Raw genomic sequence first — 19,133 nt, forward strand, 5'->3', positions numbered from 1 at the left:
ACCGAGAAAGAATTTACTTTATTCCTTTTATTCTCAGCTGAAAGGTATCGCCAAATTTGTTTAGGGTTATATAGTTTTGGTATTGTGCGAGCAAAGTAGCCTTGGCGAGATTTCGCGTTTTTAGTTAAACCATTTTTAATTTTTATCATGAGTGGAATAAAATGGTAGTAAGATTACAGAATTCGATAAGTGAAAGGAAATAATGGTCAATCAACTGAAAAGAAAACTACCACCATATATCCGTGAGAATTTTGTTGATGATTTGCATAACATGACACAATTAAATCGTAACTCAGAAATTAGAAAAATCGAAACAGAAAATTTTTAAATTAACCGATTCGGGAATTCAAGAGAAATAACTCAGCTACAAATGGAAAACAAGTGCTAGCCAAAGCAAAGCAAAGAAGTATCATCTTCTTTTGGTAATAATTTGTAATGTCTTATTAAATTTTCTAGCATTAATTGTTATTCTTGTCAGGCCACAATTATTATTTAGTTTTATCAAGAATTGATAAATATCGAATTCAACATCGTGAAAATGGCTGCTTAGAACTATGAACTACGTACTTTGCATTAATGTTTGACGTTTAGTAATGCTTCTTGAATTCTCATTTCTTTCTACGTGGGCCAGAATATCCACAAGACTTTGAAAATTAATTTAAAAAGAATAAAGCGAAAAAATCATACGTACGAACAAAAATCACAACACTTTTAGCATTTTCTTCGTTACCATGTGCGTTTGTTTTAGTTTTCAATTCCGCCATTAGACAGTGACTTCAGTGCCCCCTATAGTTCGTTGGAGTTGCGAATTGTTTTTAACTAATTTCATGCCAAAATTTAGGTGAGCCTTTAATTGGAAATTCATTGCTGATCAGATCATTGTGGAACAAAACTTTTATTCAAATGCATCTCAAATTTTCAAAGTAATATAAATATGATTTCTGCAAACATACATCGATGACTCACAGTAGCTTCCCATCGGGGTGCCCTTGTCTTAACTTTAAGATATTACCTCGCACTCGTTTTATAAATAATTTCGTCGCCTGATAATTCTCCAACATAAGACTAAAAAACAGAAAAATAAAATAATGGTTTAAAAACCACAAAAATCACGCTTTCGTAGCAAAATGAACTAAAAAGTGAAAAATAATCTTTGGGTGATAGTAGTTGACCAATCACTTAATTTTAATGTAATACAAAAAAGCGTGGGGGGCTTCTTATCAGTTGTCTTGAATTTCCTCCATTTGTTGTCCAAGCAAAAATGTAAACATCAGCACCCCACGCTTTTTTGTATTACATTAAAATTAAGTGATTGGTCAACTACTATCACCCAAAGATTATTTTTCACTTTTTAGTTCATTTTGCTACGAAAGCGTGATTTTTGTGGTTTTAAAAAACCATTATTTTATTATCTTATAGCATTTTTTCAATAACAGTTGAATTACGTAGTGGTAGTTACAAACTTCCAATATTTTTGGATTGTTTACAATAAAAGTTATCGAATTGAGACTCTTGTAACTGGGAATGGAGCTTTGCTCAACTAATTTCACAATGAAGACTAAAAAGAAAAAAATTTATAATTTGGCGTATCATTTCATCATGCCCTTTTCAGTAGCAATCTTCGTGTAAAAAGTCACCTCATACCCGCTAACTGGTTTAAAATTATTGCTAGTCAGCGAAGGTGCTCCATCAGGTGTACTATTGCTTCGAGCGTTAAAGTAATATAAAATTTTAAACGATTAAGAAATTTGTTTACATAAAAAATGGAGACATTTTATGCATTTTAAAAGTTTAAATGTAAATTAATATTTCTTTGCATTTTTTTTTCAAACTTTAAACTTTTACCCTTCCAAAACTATATGAATTCCGCCGTATCAAATTTCCGTGTGGTTTTGCGGGTCTAAAGGTGCACAGCCTTTTATTTCACGACACATTAGCAATCTTAGTATGGTAGTTTATGTACATGTAATGAACCACATGACTATCCCCCTCCCTCTTGAAAGATAAATTCAATCCACGCTACTATGCACAAAAATGATTATTTTGCCGTTCATTATCCATATATTAGTATTTTTAACCTTGATCCTGGAGCAATTTCTGTTAAACTTAGGTGAACCGAGTTAGGTAAACCATGGAATAGTATAAATAACAGGATGTCGTTTCAATATAAGTTTAGTATTCTAATGCTAAAACTGTTGAAGATTGTACTTCGATAATGAATGCATTTTTAATACCTATCTCATTTTGGTATTTTCTGTGCTGTTTATGTAGAAAATACAGATCAAAATTTCGTTTATTGTTACGGTATTATTGAAAGACAGCATTTCTTTTTCGTTCGGCTTTCTTGCCAAACATACTGTACGCCTGTCGGTAATCGACAGTAACGGATACCGTTGAGGATACTTTTTGTGTTGATTGCATTCAAAATATCTCCTGGTAGTTATATGTTGCTAACCATTTTCATTTGCTTTGAACCAAGGTTCACAAATTTAACGATTACAGTTAAACTTTGAAGAGACTTCATTTCGATCATTTTTTATATACTTTTCATTCAGACCAAATTCATAACTATACGATAATTCGTTCGTATCGAAAAAAGCAATTTTATGATTAAAAATATAAACTTGAACCTCTTTGGATCTTTTTTAAATTCCAAAAACCAGCCTATATGAATTCCTGAGCAACAATTTAACTCTGCCAAATTTGGAAGAAATCCGACTAAGACTGTAGATTTGTATAAGGAACATACACACACACAAACATACATCCATTTTTATGTGTATAAATTATTATTATTGTTATTATTATCATTATTATTATTATCGTTATTATTATCATCATTTCGATATTGCATTTTGCAGTCTACTGCTTTCTAAGAATCAACTTTTCATTTTAGGCCACAGATTGGCAACATCGGCAAAATTGACGATGACATCAGGAAAGAGCTCTATTCCGAGCATGCACGTCACTTACAACAGGTAAAAAACGAACCATTTCGAACTCGAATAGTCGTTATCTGAAGTTATGTGTCGTTTTTCCTTGTATATGTGTCAATATGGATGTCACGTTTAGGATATACATTTCCCAAACTGTCTAAGTATTTTTTATGAGACCTTGATGATAACTTTGCGTTTGGGTAGGTCATTAGATGACAGAAAATGGCCGTTACGCAAAAAATAGAGATTTATTTATTACTATTTGAACGATATTTTCCGCTTGTTGCTAGTACTTATCTTTATCGCTTTGTTTTGTGCAATGGTTTAAGTGGTAAATTTAATTGCGGGCGCGATAGTATTCTGTAAAACTTATAACGAGATAACTTGGAGTGAGAACTCGCTTTCCAATGAAGGTAAGAAACATTTGGGTTAGTAAAAATAGAGATTTGTTTATGCAGCAATTTTTGGACTTAGGAAAGTCAATAAGTTGATCGTAAGAAGAAGCTGAAAGGACAGAAGAACGCATCGTAGATCGATCACAACACGTAAATGGAAATCACAGGTGTAAAGTCCGTAAACATGAGCAGAACTGCAATGATGTAGCTTCGTTAGGGCGATTAGGTTTTATACGCAAGATGTTGATATTATAGATAACTCCAAAGCAAGGGAAAACCTTGATACTTTCAGTACATTCCAGCATTTTTAATTTCAGTTTTGTCGCAGATATCGCCAAAAATGCTGCCGGATCTCTGAAGTTTCTCTTCGTTGCACATAATAATGTAAAATCATCATTTAAAATGCAATTTTACATTTTCAGATGAAAAATAATGGGTATAACTTTGATATACACCCCCAAAAATTACACGCCAAATCTGGCATTTCCTACGGACTTTTTAGGGTTGCTGTTTCTTATTTTGGTGTTGCCAATTTAGGTTTTTTCAGCTTTTAGGTTTTTGCTGTTGCCAAATTTAGTATTTTCTTGTATTTTGTACCATTTTTTGAGTTTTTTTTAAAGTTTTGCGGCAACAATTTTTGTGGCAACAAAGTTTTGTGTCAACAAAAACAAAAAAAGTCGCCAAATTTCCGATTTGGGGGGGTATATCAAAGTAGTTCCAAATAATGATTAAGATAATAAATATTTTTTACGAGAGAAAAAGTAATAGAAAATGACCATTCAAACAATGTGTGCTGTTTAATTAACACTGAAGTAAAATGTTTCAATGCAATTATTAAATAAAAATGCGAATTTTTCTGTAATATGAGTACTTTGCCATGTTTCTATAAAGGAGATATTCATTCCTTACATTTGGAGAATCAAAAGAGGGGAGGAGAAATATTATACGACTAAACTGTCCTCGAAAAGCAAGAACGTAAAATACAGTATACAATTGCATTGCAGGAAATACATGTCAGTATTATTTGAAACATTAGAATTTGAAGAAAAAAGATCTTTTTCTACTTTTCAGGTTAAAATATTTCAATATTTGTATTTCTCTTAACGGTATGCTCCTTTTGATTCCAAGCCCAAAAGCCATGTAGTTATTGGGCCGTACTGCACCAATGTAAGTATTTTTCCAGAAATCAACTCGGCCCCACAAGAGGGACGGGGAGAATTTCTTGTTCAGTTCATTACTCACCACCTATGAGCACCATCAGTTAACAATAATCATAATAAATCTTTACTTTGTGGCTTTTCAACGGCTGCTGGATCTTTTCCCCTGTGATAAGGTGGCAATCCCTCCAAAAAATCCCAAATCATTCAAAATTTTTAAATAAACTTTTTCCAACTTCATATTAATCACGTATGTACAACTTGTGTATAGGTTGAAGAGTTTTTGACAAAATGTGGAAAGTCAAAAGTGGGAGTCGACAAACACATGGTTATTGAAAGCAAACACCAAATCGTCGATGTTAAAGATGTGTTTCAAAATAGTAAATAATTATCTACAGAACTTACGTGCTCTAAAATCTTTACTGATTTGATCTGAGAATTTAAATTTACCGCAGACACTTATCACAATGTAGATTATGGCTTGGAATCTGAATATTCACAAACGCAATTAGTTAAGAATTCGACTTAGTTTCTCCATTTTCATTGAGCGCATCTTCGAAATCCATGCTTATCAACGAGAATTCATGTGAATTTGAGAAAAATACATCGATAAAATGTAATTCGACATACACAGGAACACAAGAGTCAATCCATATCAATGCAAACACACACAGTAATACGAATATAAAATATGTTTCCAAAATTTAATCTTAAACTAGCTGCGTCTTCCGGCTTTGCACGGTCCACCTCGAAAATAAAAGTTATGTCAAAAGACGCGAGTTCAACACTCAGGCTTGAACCCAAAAAAAAGTCAGTGAAATTTTGCGGCAGATAGCGGAAAAACCCCAAAAAGTAAACATTTTAAATCGCCTGATTACAGGAAAAGCCTCAAAACAAAAACAAGAATTTTACCTGTTCATATTCGAGAGAAAAAAATGGCAACAGATCTTTCATCTCGATGATTTTCTTCACCGCTATATCTTACTAATATTATATATGCGGAAGTTTGTCTGTATGGATGTATGGATGTATGGATGGATGTTTGTTACTCTTTCACGCAAAAACTACTGAACGGATTTTGATGAAACTTTACAATAATATAGCTTATGCATCAGAATAACACATAGGGTTGTTTTCGTCCCGTTATGGGGGGCAAAACCCCCTTAGGGGGGCAATAAAACACAATTTTTGTATAAATTCTCTAATATTGGGATGAAAAAATACTTGCACATATTTACATTATATGTCCATCGAAAGCTCTGATTTTTCTGCTGAAGATGGCACGTGTTCGAAATTTCTAAGTAGAATAAAAAACGAGTTATGAGCTTTTTAGATCCATGTTCGAAGGCTTTCCTCAACTCAATACAGTATTTAGTGTATCATCTCAACTCCCTGTCGATAGCGACAATTGTTGTATTGTTGATTTTCTTTGCTTTTCGTGATTGTTCAAGGCTTTTCTCAAGTCAAATCTTGAAGTAAGATTTTTGCACAAGATTGGCAAATAATACATGATTTGGCTGATGATTTTCCATTTAAACGGAACTTTAATATAATTAATGGTTTTTATTATTATTTATACTGATTGAACACTTACTCATTATCCAAACAACCAGCAGATCGCCAAAATTTTTGCAGAAAGATTTCCGTAGCTGATGCATTTGGCAGTTTTTTCAACGTTGCTGTTTTTGAAGCCGAAGACTGCGTCATAATGTTTCTCAGCTTTCACCATGCAAACAAAATATCGCCAATCAAAGAATTTTCAAAAGACTTTTTTTACTGTGTTAAATAATCCAGCAACTAAATTAGGCAAATCCATAAACAGCACAAAAACTTCCATTAATTTTCTTTTTTGCACAATTTCAAACAATCACCAAATTTTATTACTTATTTTGGTAACATTTCGGATGAAACTGTTTAGCGCCATTTTATGGTGACCAAAAATATCTCAGCATCTGGCGACGATATCTCTGTAACGAAAATTAATATCATATCGTTTTACAAAGTAAGGAAAGAATGGGGGAGCATCATCGAAGGTACCCCGAAACGACTTTCGCAAATTCGGTAAAATCACACCAAGCGCCACAATAATTGAAATTTCCCGAAATAACTAAAGCAAGTATATGGGGATTACGAGCGCAGCTACTTTTTTTCAATCACTTCATGCTTCATTAGCCATACAGAGAAGGTTTTAGACTCCATGTTTAAAAAAAGTATCAACAGATTAATCTTTTTAAACATGAGAAGATTAATTTCATGTTTTTTAAATTTGTATATGCTTAAATATAGTGCTTTCTTTTCTAAATCAATACTACTTTGTTCTTTATACTTATTGCTATTTTAGTTTTATGGGTAAGGAAGAAACTCGATTTTTAATCACGTCAAAAAGATGTGTTTTAAATTCTTTCACTTAAAACAGAAAACAAAAGCAAGTAACGATTTTTTCTAATAATTATTACTGACCCAGGCAACGCCGGGTATTTTTGCTAGTATTTTAATAAAAGCGTTGTTGCGGAAAGTTGAAATGAAGCACTGAATAATAATTTGAATGGAGGAAAGCCTTCGAAAAATAGGGATTTGATTTTGAAATATAAGAGTCATAATTAATAGTTTTTAATCGATATCTCCGCTAATTATTATCGGAGGATTATGTTAAATAGCCAGACATGAAGACGGGAAGATTACGATTCCATTGATACCTGGTTCGATGGTCAGTTCACTGTCGTTCGAGAGAAGAAGCTTGGACATACATAGATACGCTCAGTTTTTAATTATATAAGAGATGAATGCAACTTAAAGTTACTTAAATTGGGCTTTGCAACCGTAGTATTATAGTTGTTAAAAAACTTCATTTACAGGGTTAAAAGCAGTGAAGCTGAAGAAAGTCATTATAAACTGTTTTACAAAAGAATCTCAAAATACAGTAGCCGCCGCTTATACTGATCACGTTTGTTCGAAACAGTTTTGATTCCAAAAAGCGGCAGAGTCAATAAAGCGGCAAAATCAATAATGCTAGATTGTATTCTTCTTCTTCTTCTTTTTTTTTTTTTTTTTTTTTGACAATTTGATTCATAAAAGCGGTTGATTCAATTAACCACTGATTCAATTAACGGCGTCCACTGTAGTTTTAAAACAACATCTTTCAAGTTGGCAGTCAAAAAATGTAACCTTAAACTGGACTTTGCAGTAGTTCGTTAGACGAAATCTGCAGTTATTTAGGAATAAAGTTTGTTTCATTTTTTTCTTTGAAGTAACTTTGAAGTAATGATAAATTGCAAAACAATCCCCGAGAGATGCGACCAAGTGACCGTCGGAATATTTAAAGAGATGCATATAGCAAGCATTTTTAAGATATTGATTGAAACAGACTGTTATTTAGAGTAGGAAATGGACCAAGAGAGGGCCCCCTGGATTTTAGAAACATCATGTATTGTTTTTTGTAGTAAGTTAACTGAGCTGATGGTGTATTTTAAGTAATCATGTATTGTTATTTTTCTATATTGTGCACTGAATACAAACGGTCTCTCCCTTGCTTTTTTCCCTCCAAGAAAAATTTGAAATGTTGGGCCTGCTAATAAAGAAATTAGTGAAAGTGAAAACTTACTATCAAAGGGAAATAAGTCAAAAAAAAAAAAAAAATTTACCACTACAACTAACATGTTTACAAATGAAATATTACAGTTTATTTTTCTGTAACTTCTTTTCTTTCTTCGACTCGCATTAAGATAGGAATTAAGAGGATTTTTACATCCAAGTTCAGGTGTAATTTTTTTTTATTTTATTTATTTTTTTACCACTGTACCCATGCTGACTCCTGTGCACACGTCCGTGCTGTGTACATGCGAAACAACGCACGTACACCCGTCAAATCATCCATCAGATTCATCCGCGTGGGAAGTGAGTTAAAGTGAATTGTTGATGACTACAAGTTGTAATTAATTCCTGGTGAATCCGCGCAATCACTCCTCTTTCTCCTATCCGTCATTATTGGGCTTAATAACATGAATGGAAAAAAAATAACGAAATTCAGCTGACATTGATGGAATGCACCGGGTGAGGGGTAAGGTCAATGACAGCGGAAACGCAGACACTAAAAAGCAGGAAATTTGAGCGAGCGCCTGACCCACGCCCCGATATGCAATGCTAATTTTTTGCGGCGGCGATCCACGACACTTGTCGGAAATGAATGACTCGTATTAGGAATCTTGTTTCTGTCCAAATGCGGACGACGGAAGTTGCCAATCCTAACACCCGACGCGACATTTATGAGACTCTATACGTTACATGTCACACGTTTTCGTTTGATCAACGGAGTTTTGGTCATCGTATTCAGCAATAAATGTCTGGTTCAAGAACGTTGTAAATATCAATAGAAGTTGTTTTGCCGTTTCATGTATTCATTTTTTCTTTGCAAGCTGAATCCTGTGCTGTACAAAATCTCTCTCTCTCTCTCTTTTTTTTTTTAAATTTTAGCTTAGGAAAAGCCTCAAAGATTTAATCTTCTTTACTAATAATAAAGCTGAAAGTCTGTCCGGAGGATGTCTGTGACACGCATAGCGCCTAGACCGTTCGGCCGATTTTCATGAAATTTGGCAAAAAGTTAGTTTGTAGCATGGGGTGTGCACCTCGAAGCGATTTTTCGAAAATTCTTTTTCTATTCCGATTTTAAGAACAAAAGTATCATAAGATGGACGAGTAAGTTACGAAATTATCATAACGTGGAACCGTAACATGGGCACAAGCCAATTGGCAAGATATGAAATTATCATAAAGTGGAACCATAACATGGGTACAAGCCAATTAGCGAGAAAATTCACCATACGTTATTTGTAAATATACAGGCGAACCAAAAGACATTTTAATTTTTCTATTACGGGCAAAGTCGTGCGGGTACCACTAGTAGTCAATACAATAAGATGGAGCATCTATTTATTTCGGAAAACTGACTCCTATCGACATTTACTTTTTTTTTTCTTCTTTTTGGATTATTTCTGAAAAACTTATGAGCGATTACATCGGTTTTTATTATTTCATCTTTATCTTTACTAATAATAAAGTTGAAAGTCTCCCTGTCTGGATGTCCGGAGGATGTCTGTAGGATGTCTGGATCTCTGTGACGCGCATAGCGCCAAGACCTTTCATGAAATTTGGCACAAAGTTAGTTTGTAGCATGGGGGTGTGCACCTCGAAGCGTTTTTTCGAAAATTCGACGCGGTTCTTTTTCTATTCCAATTTTAAGAACAAAAGTATCATAACATGGACGAGTAAATTACGAAATTATCATAACGTGGAACCGTAACATGGGCACAAGCCAATTGGCGAGATACGAAATTATCATAGCGTGAAACCGCATGGGTACAAGCCAATTGGCGAGAAAATTCACCATGCATTATTTGTAAATATACAGGCGAACCAAAAGACCTTTGAATTTTTCTATTACGGGCAAAGCCGTGCGGGTACCACTAGTATTAAATAACTTCGCACTATCACACGTTATTGACATCCTTTTTCAATCAAAGCCAATAAATGATCATTATAATGTCTGTACTTCAGAATCAGAAGGACGTAATTTCCTGGAGCATGCAAAGGATGGGACGCGCGCTCTGTTAACCCTAATAATAAAAAAAATTGAAAAGTTTTTTTTGAGCAATCAAGATTGCTTATTGTTCTCACTTGACAGTTTTGAATTCTTATGATTTTATTTTCCCCCCGCCTCCCTCTGCAGCACCACTGTCGGCCGGCCGCCTCACGATGTTGTTCTCTAGCGAAAACCGTCTCCAGGTTGCGTCACTTACTTGCCTGCACTTACACATACACCTACACATACAAACACATACACACACACGCGCGTACATACAGACACCTACACATACACACACACGCGTACATACAGACACCTACACATACACACGCACACACTAACACACAACTACCCACACATACACATACCCCCCGCACAAACACACACACGCACAACTACCCACACAAACACACATACCTACACACACATACACATAACCCCCACACACAAACATACCCGCCCCCCACACACGCCTACATACACACACACACTCGTGATTGCGAAAAACATAATTTGATTTCAAGATGTCAAAGTTCCAATTATTATTATTATTATTATTTTTTTTTTAAAGAATTGCGTTTACATGGCTCGATGAGGAATAGACTTCTAGATACAATGCACTAATAAACGGAAATCGCAATTTTTGGACTTTCGTCACTCTGGCTCTGAGGTACAGATGTACCATGTAACACTTAATTTCAGTTAAAAAACTACTAAATAAAGAAATAAACTAACCGCATATTTTTGTGTCCGTTGTGTCCCAATGATTTTTTTCTTTTTTTTAACTTAATCCTTAGTCAACTATAGAAACTCGTTTCAATAAGTAAGTAAGCCCACTCGATATAGCATTTCAGCCGTAAAATTTAAAGGATGTCAAATGAAAAGATAAACTCATAGTGGGGCTTTGACATTAAGATGCCTGACCTTAAGAGAGATACCATTTTTGCTTGGGAAGAAAGAAGACTCTTGTTCTGTCATAAGACCAATAATTTTCTCAGTACTTTATTGACGAGACAAATCGATTTTTCTCACCCCTATTCAAACTGATGTAATCGTTTGATCCTTCACCCATCCGAGAGCAACTTATCAGAGCCTAGATATAACTTGTTTGTGATTTTGATTGCACAAATTTGAAGCGAATAATCTGTTTATTGCTCCTGTCCGGTAGAAGGAACAGCGCGACGTTAAGAAGTACGTCGCATATTCTTGAGTAAGTTTGCTGACTATTTCTTAGTTAAAGGCGAAAATAAACCTAAAATTTGAAAGAAAAAATAATCTTAAATTTCAGAGACTAGATTTGTACCTTAGTTTTGGGGATACCATCCACAGGTAGAATGTATTATAGAATGTACTTGTATTTTTTAATATAAAACATTAACTACGAATTTGATCCAGATAAACCGGAGATCCTGATAAAAGGGAGCAGAATAAATGAGGTTCTATCACGTATAATTTAAAATTAGAACTAATTTTAAATTATACGCATCTTCTTAATGTGTTATGATATAATAATGCCTTTATGGGTACAAAATTTTACTTTGCTCTGGCGCTGACGTTGGAAATTTTACAACCACTTTTGCAAAACTGTTGTTCTTGACATTTTTGTTGTTCTTCCAAAGTACATAGTTATTCCAATGTTTAATGAAATGTGAAAAATAAAATTCAATATGAAGTATCACAATGGTTTTTCTTGCGTTAAATATAAATATTTTGGCAAATGCAGCATACCTTTGCCAGTGCTTTGTAAAAAAAAAAAAATCTTTTGGAGAAACTTCATCATTTTGCCAAAATTGAGCGCTTTTAGTGTTGAACATTCGAGGTGGAAAAAAATAACTTTTTAGTTGGTGTCGTGACCATTATACGAACCTAGGTTATCCCGGGTACAACGCAATGCACTCGCGACCACGGCAACGAATAGTGGAAAATGAACATAATATTTATTTTCCCAACTTTTGCAAAACGATTTTAGTTTCACAATGGTTTGGTGCAGAAGGCAGCAAAAATTTGTCACTGGGATTTGTACTGCGCTCCTTCAGAAGGCAAATTAATATTATTTTCTCTTTCGCATTACAGTTACGCCATGTCTTTCCCCGAAAAAATCCATTTTCGCGTTCAGAGGAATTGAAGCGGTAGACCATACAAAATGCAATTTTCGTCGGTCGCGTGGATTCGCGTTTGTGAGTGCTCAAAATCTACTCAGAATTAACTCGACCGAGCAGAATTGGAACTCCAGAAACCCCTGCAGACCACATCCTGGTTATGAGGTGTGTGAGGATGTTCCAAGGTCATTTGATCAACCTTGGCTTTCTACTAGACTCGAGAAGTTAAAAAGTGTCCTTTTTTCCGCGAAGAACTAAGCTTGTGTTTACTTCTCTGATTCTTTACTTCCTTCAATTATCTTAATGGAAAACACATCTATATTTCTATTCGTGTGTGTTTGAAAACATACTTGTTACCCCTCCCTCCCCCTTTTTTTCTTCTTTTCTTCAAACCTGCGATGCGAAAGGAATTATGAAGGTGTTGAATTGACAAAATGAGTAAATTATGATTTTTTTCGCTTTTAAAGAAAACCATATTGTGCAGTGAATATTTTTGTAGAACAGACAATAAAATTTTCAATCATCGACAGAAAGAAAGGGTTAAGTAGATCTTCAGTATTGTTGAGCGATTTCAGATATGGAATGGATAGGAGTTGGTTAAACCAACGAGGTAGGTATATGAACCTGGTACGCAAGGAAATTTGCGTTAAGCGTAGTATCGGGTTTATTGATGTGTGGAGTGAATATAAACGTGATTGTATTGCTAGGGATGGCCTGCGTCTGAGCTCTACAGGAGTCAAAATCAGGGCCGCGCCGTCCCTATGTGCAAGGTCGTGCGAGGCACGACGGCGCCAGAGCTAAAAAGGCGCTGAGCTCTACCGATCAAAAATGCTTCAAATAAAGGGAAAATAAACTCTTACCAAAAAGTAAAATGGAATTCTTCATTGTATCTAATGGAGGCAGTGAAATTATACTGCTCATTGAAACAATTAATCCGTCTTGCTGAGAATCTAAAAGGAAAAATTATGGACTTGTTGTGTCTAAACATGCTATTCAAAAGCGCTATTTTTTACACTGAAAACAAGCGACTTTAATTAATGCATCCATTAGCACTTACCATCTTAATGTGGAGCCGCAAATGCTATTTCGGTGTATCTGTATTACACAAGGCTGAGCGCACAAGGAGCAAGAAATTTGCTTATCTTTTGGTTCTTGTGGTGAATATCTTGTTTTATAAGTTGTGCAATCATAGTCTTTTTGTGATTTTTAATTCGTTGTAATTCTACTGCTTCATGTTATCATATATAAAATAAATACGGTAAGCACATTTGCTTATTACTTAGATGTGTGGAATTTATTCTTTGTAGACAATGATTTAGGTTAATTTTTTAGTTCCGAAAGTAATGAGTTGGACATAATTACTAGATTCTCCCCCCCCCTTTTTATCTTTTTAACTATTTGTGCATTAAATTATTTTAAAAAAACTTTGGAGAGACTTGGATCTTGAATTCAATGCCTTTCGTAATGGTTCCGTATTTTAGAATTTTGGCTTTTACCGAAATGATTTTAGTTTCGGGGAGTTTAGTTAAGGGGAAATATCCTCTACTTAGATTTAGAAATCTATTCAGTACTCTGTTGTCATGTTTTGACTGTCATAACACTTTGAATAATTATTTACCAATTAGAGAGATATTTAGAGCGTTGTTAACTTTCATATTTAAAATATTTTCTTTTTTCAAAAACACATTAGCATATCAAAGGCAGGGTTCGTCTCGTCAAACCGGGCCCAGCCTGAAAAAATCAGCCCGGTTTTTTTTCAGGCAGGCATACTTGAAAAAACCCACGATCTAGTTAAAGTGGGTTTTTCACAATTTTCCATAATTTGAAACAATTTCTTCAGAAACAAACTAAATATTGATCAATATGAAGTTCAGAAATAGACATCTTGTTTTCTGGACAGTATTAGTAGGGGGGGCATACTACATTCCGTGGGAAATTTCGTGAGGAAATTGTGAGACCAATTTTAATATATTCCTTATGATCTATATAACTATGCCTCACCGGGTGTTTTGCTTGAATTCGTCTCAAACGGCTTGTATGATGTCATCAATCCAAGATGGCGGCTTTGATGAGTTTTTGAAATTATGAGCTTATTTTTGGGTATTTTGTGATAATTTTCTGGTGAATTTACTTGATTAATATTCTATTCACCTTCTTATTATAAATTAAAAACAAAATATTTGATTTATTTGTTTATTGACTCATTTTTGTATAAAATTCTAATAAATGCTATTTTTTTACCTTGGCACACTCTAATTAGCAACTTAAAAGTATCTCGGGTGAGCTTTCGCAGTTAAATATATTTTCATTTTTCAGGCTAAGATCCCTAAACATTAGTACAGTTGAACCTCGTTAATTCGAACACGATTATAACGAAGTACTGCTAAAGCGAACTACATTTGCGGGCACAGTCCTTCTGTTGAAAATCACTTAACACTCATCACTATTGTTTTTCAGATGAAACGAGCTACTGTTGAGACAAATTTACTTTGAATATCCCTTTGAGTACGTTTTAACGATGTTCGACTGTGTAATCGTTTAACAGAGTACCTAATAACCTGTATGATTGCGCTTTACGAGGAGCTTTTCTTACATCCTTTAGAACGCGCCCCAGTAACGCAAAACAGTCCCGTGCAGGACGATTTTCTGACCCTCACCCTTGACCTCTTTGACCGGATGTGAATATCGTATTAGATCGGGGGTGCTCTTAAGGAATTCGTAGGGAGAGTACAAGAAAAAGCTTCTGAGTAGAGAAAGTATTGTTTGCCGGTTCGTTGGTGAATAATCTGATCTACAAGTACGGTTATTTTTTCCTTAACCTATTTCTGCTGTTTTATTCACGATGTCTTCCATCCCAGAAACTCATTTACAAGTTTCTTTGCCTCTATCTTCAAAAAAAGCAAGGCTACAAATTAATTACAAGCTGTGTATTTTTTTTGTCAGATTGAGAAAGACCGATTAGTTAAACCCATTGGTTATGATACAGTGTTAGAATGTATCAAGAAGAGAGCAAAATGGAATGACAAAGAGTATACATTACTTAAGGATAAGATTAACGAATGTGACCGTAGAAGAATTGAAAAATGAAAACGCATCATGGCATGCAGAATGCTACAAGAAGTGCACTAATGAAGCAAGTATGGACAGAAGTAAGAGATCACACGAAATGGATAAGAATGAACCACCTTGTTCTACTTCCATTCATGAAGACAATGTTGTAGGCTACACAACGAGATCCGAAATTGTCGTTGGTGACAAAAATAAGCGTTTTCTGCTTCGAAAATGGGAGTGTAAAAAAAACCATTGGTGGTGATAAAAACAGATTCTGCAGGTCAGCAATTACAAAAAACAATTGAAATTTCCAAAAATGAAACTTTCAAAATTGAACTCAGTGACTGTACGGATCCAGGAGACCCTCATTTTATACCATAAATCTTGCTGGGCAAAACATGTACATAATGTTTTACGAAAACATCGCGTTCCTGATGCAGTAACAAAGTCGCAAGACATTTCTAATGAAGCAACAGACGTAGAATTTCTGTGTGCATTAAATGATTTTCTTGTTGAGGGAAATGTTACTACAATACCAGACCTTGAAATGAATTATCAGTCAATTACAAATAAAAATGGAGGAAAAAGTAAAACGCGAAAAGAAATTAAAAATCTCATTCAAGAAGAAATGGATGACGCTATATTTAGTAATCCAAAAAGAGTAAAATGAGTCGCAACGCGCGTCTTTAAAGGCAACTGTAGACATTACCCTAGCTAATGCAGAAGATGATTTTATAGACATTGGAAAAACATGAGAACTATCTTTGAAGCAGCAAACACTTTACGCAAAGCAGTTTTATCTCATCAGAAATAGATATTTACAGGATCTCTTGATCAGAATCAGATAGTTGATGCCATTCCAACCGAAGTTGACCAGTTTTTTAAATGGCACTGCAACGGAAAATTTGAAATTAATTCTACTTCTAAGGTGCAGGACAATACCGTGCTAAACAAAGCAAAAGACTGTCACACATATTCATGTATGAAATACTGTCTCCGTACCAAGCTTCAAGAGAAACTGTTCATCGACACACCCGAGACATGCCTTTGCAAGTTGGTGTTGGCCTTACAATGCACTCTGCTACCCAAAGCAAATTTATAATTGATATTTTACATAAAATAGGAGTTTCGATTGATTATGCTAAAGTTCTACGTTTGGAAACACAGATAGCGAATGAGGTAACAAGGCGCATGGATGAGAGTGGCGGGATCTAGATTCCTCCTGATCTGATAAAGGCAAGATTTCTGTTTTGTGCTGCAGATAACATTGATTTCCTTGAAGGCACATCTTATGGAAAAGTTACTTTGCATGGCACAGTAATGGTACTTTATCAACAGAAAAAATACTCGGATAGACAAATTTCACTTTCTCTTACCACACCTTCAGCAGCCTTCAGTTCCCTTTCGAAATGACCTCAGTCCTTGACTGAAATAACGTCTTATAAAATTGCAAAGACAAGTAAGCCCAAATGTTCAGCATTTGGAGAAGTATTAGAAGATAAGAAAACAGAAAGTGAGATATTAAATCAGTTCCACTTAGAAGATATTTTTTGGATGATGACCCGCGTTCAGCAAATAAAACATGAATCTGTTAATGATGATTTACATGAATCTGAAAGTGACGTAGATGATGGAAGTGCATCAAGCCCTGAACCTGTTATCCAAATTCCAAACTTTTCCGCGTGCAACTCTATAGTTAAAAAACAGCATATCACTGAAACGCGTGTTTGTGTATTATATCTCATCGATAGCAGCTCAAGTTTTTCATCAACACAGTTTACTTTCATGCAGAAACTAGAAGACGTAACTAAATATATTTTAGGAGAAAATTCACCGACAGTAGTCACCATGGATATTGGGTTATACAAACCAGTTTTAAAACTTGCTATGGCAAACAAAAACTTGTCCCATAATTGGATTATTAGGCCTGGTGAATTCATACGGCTATGGCTATGCTGCGAGCAATTGGGTTATATTTAGATGGTACAGGTCTCGACTCCACTTTGACTGAGTTATACAGTGAAGCTGTAGTGTAAAAAATTCTTGCAGGAAAGTGTGTTAGACGGGCTATAGAAGCACATTCTACGTTAAGGGTTGCACTATTCAAATGTTATATCGATGCCTTTTATCCCATTCTTTGCCCCGGCCGATACAGGATCGGCCGCGCAGTTTGTGTTAATACTGCCCCGGCCGATTCAGGCTCGTCGCAAGAAAATGGTTCCTAACTGTCTTCGACGAACCTGTGTCGTCACGGCGTTTTTAGCAGTTTTTGCCTCGGCCGAATATGTGTCGGCGATCCTTCCAGGGGCAGAACCCTGTTATTGCGCTTCTCTGTTGGGTTCTGGTGCTTTTAAGGGAGCGGTAATCAAGCTCTTTTCCTTAGACAAAAGGGATGTAACTTATAGTATTTCACAAAACTTGTTGTAATTTATTTTATTTTACTAAGATAATAACCTTTCAAGTACTCCTGGATGAGACACGTATAATGCTTCAAATAATCAGGCATTATATTTTTATCTTTTCGTGGAAGCTTTGTTTCTCAGCATTCTGGCATTTGAACTTCTGATGAACAAGTGTGAAAATATTTCCTTACACATTTAACAATATTTCTATGCCTGAATAAAATAAAAAAAATAAACAGATTTTTTTTCTTGTTATCAAAAATCCACCTTCTTACACAAGCAACCTTCACTAAATTATTCACAATCCTCAAATTTTATAATTTATTTTACACAACATTTTTTAAAAATTATCTTACACATCTTAATTTTGTACGAGTATGTTTTTTTTTTAATTATAATGTGTTTTACTACGCTTTTTATTTATTTGTATATTATTATTATTTTTTATTATATATTTATTTTTAAATCGTGATAATTTCAAACTTAAATTTTAACTTTTTATATTCACGGCATCCTTTGATGGGTTTTTAGTGATACAGTTTTGAATATTTTTAATTTCGCAAACAAAAATTATGACGACCGCATTGATTATACGTAATAGTTGACCCTGCAAAACATAAAATATATATTACAGTAAAAATTAAATAAAACATCTTGTTCTTTTCGCTTTACTCATACGAAACGAAACATTCCTTTTCTCCCTTTCTTTTTCAGATTTTATTTACTGTTTTAAAATAGCTCCAATGTTTTAACTGCACCTTCTTTTATGAGATTTTAAAAATAAAAATAAAATATTTGGTTTCTTTTCAGTAATCAAGTTGCCTTAATTAGTAAATAATCCTATGAAACTAACTAAAATTTATCCCAATATGTTTTAAAATAAGAAAAACAATCCGACTCGATTTCAAGCAAGATTTTCTTTTTTTTTTCTTCTGAAGACATGTTCTCAAATACAAACAGTAAAGCTTGCTTTGAAATTCCTTTCTGATTCAAACTCTTTTGTTGTAAGAAAATAATGTGGAAGGGTTGACCACAAAACACTAAAACCGTCTGACCATTCTTTGAATGGAACTAACTTGCTCGGATGTTTGCAAAGAGGGTACTTAGAGAATACAGACCTCCCAGTCGGTCTAGTTATTCCTCTCTCAGCTGGGGGCTTTTAGTTGCATGCACAAAAGTATCCTTTAGGGAAATAGGGGATTAGTCGCAAGTTTTGATCTTTTGTAATCATTTATCTTTAAAATACTTCCCACGCTTGAGCAACTGATATCTGGACACTCAGAAGGGATTTAAAAGTCATCGCAATTACGATAAAAGAACCGAAAAGCAAAGAGATGTCTCTGTGTTTATTGGTCGTTTTGAAGGGTCACAATGTATCAAAAGGCACCGAAGAATACTTTTTATCCGCTTAGAAAATCATTCCCACAGTTAAAGCGTTTTTGTCCATTCAAATGCTCCCCTTGCTCACAGGTTGGATCAATCAGACAATTGTTTGAAGAATGTTTTGTTAAGCCC

The 19,133-nt window shown here is 34.6% G+C and overlaps 1 protein-coding gene across 1 annotated transcript in view; it reads left to right on the plus strand.

The window, feature by feature from the left end:
• Positions 1-19,133, plus strand: part of LOC129220233 (GAS2-like protein 1) — a 106,295-nt gene that overhangs the window by 69,996 nt on the left and 17,166 nt on the right. Inside the window, exon 5 of the mRNA XM_054854598.1 lies at positions 2,897-2,978. Coding sequence (XP_054710573.1) covers positions 2,897-2,978 — 82 coding nt within the window. The remainder of the gene's footprint in view (positions 1-2,896; positions 2,979-19,133) is intronic.

This window comes from Uloborus diversus, chromosome 4 (assembly GCF_026930045.1).
Source record: "Uloborus diversus isolate 005 chromosome 4, Udiv.v.3.1, whole genome shotgun sequence".
Taxonomy (NCBI): Eukaryota; Metazoa; Arthropoda; class Arachnida; order Araneae; family Uloboridae; genus Uloborus; species Uloborus diversus.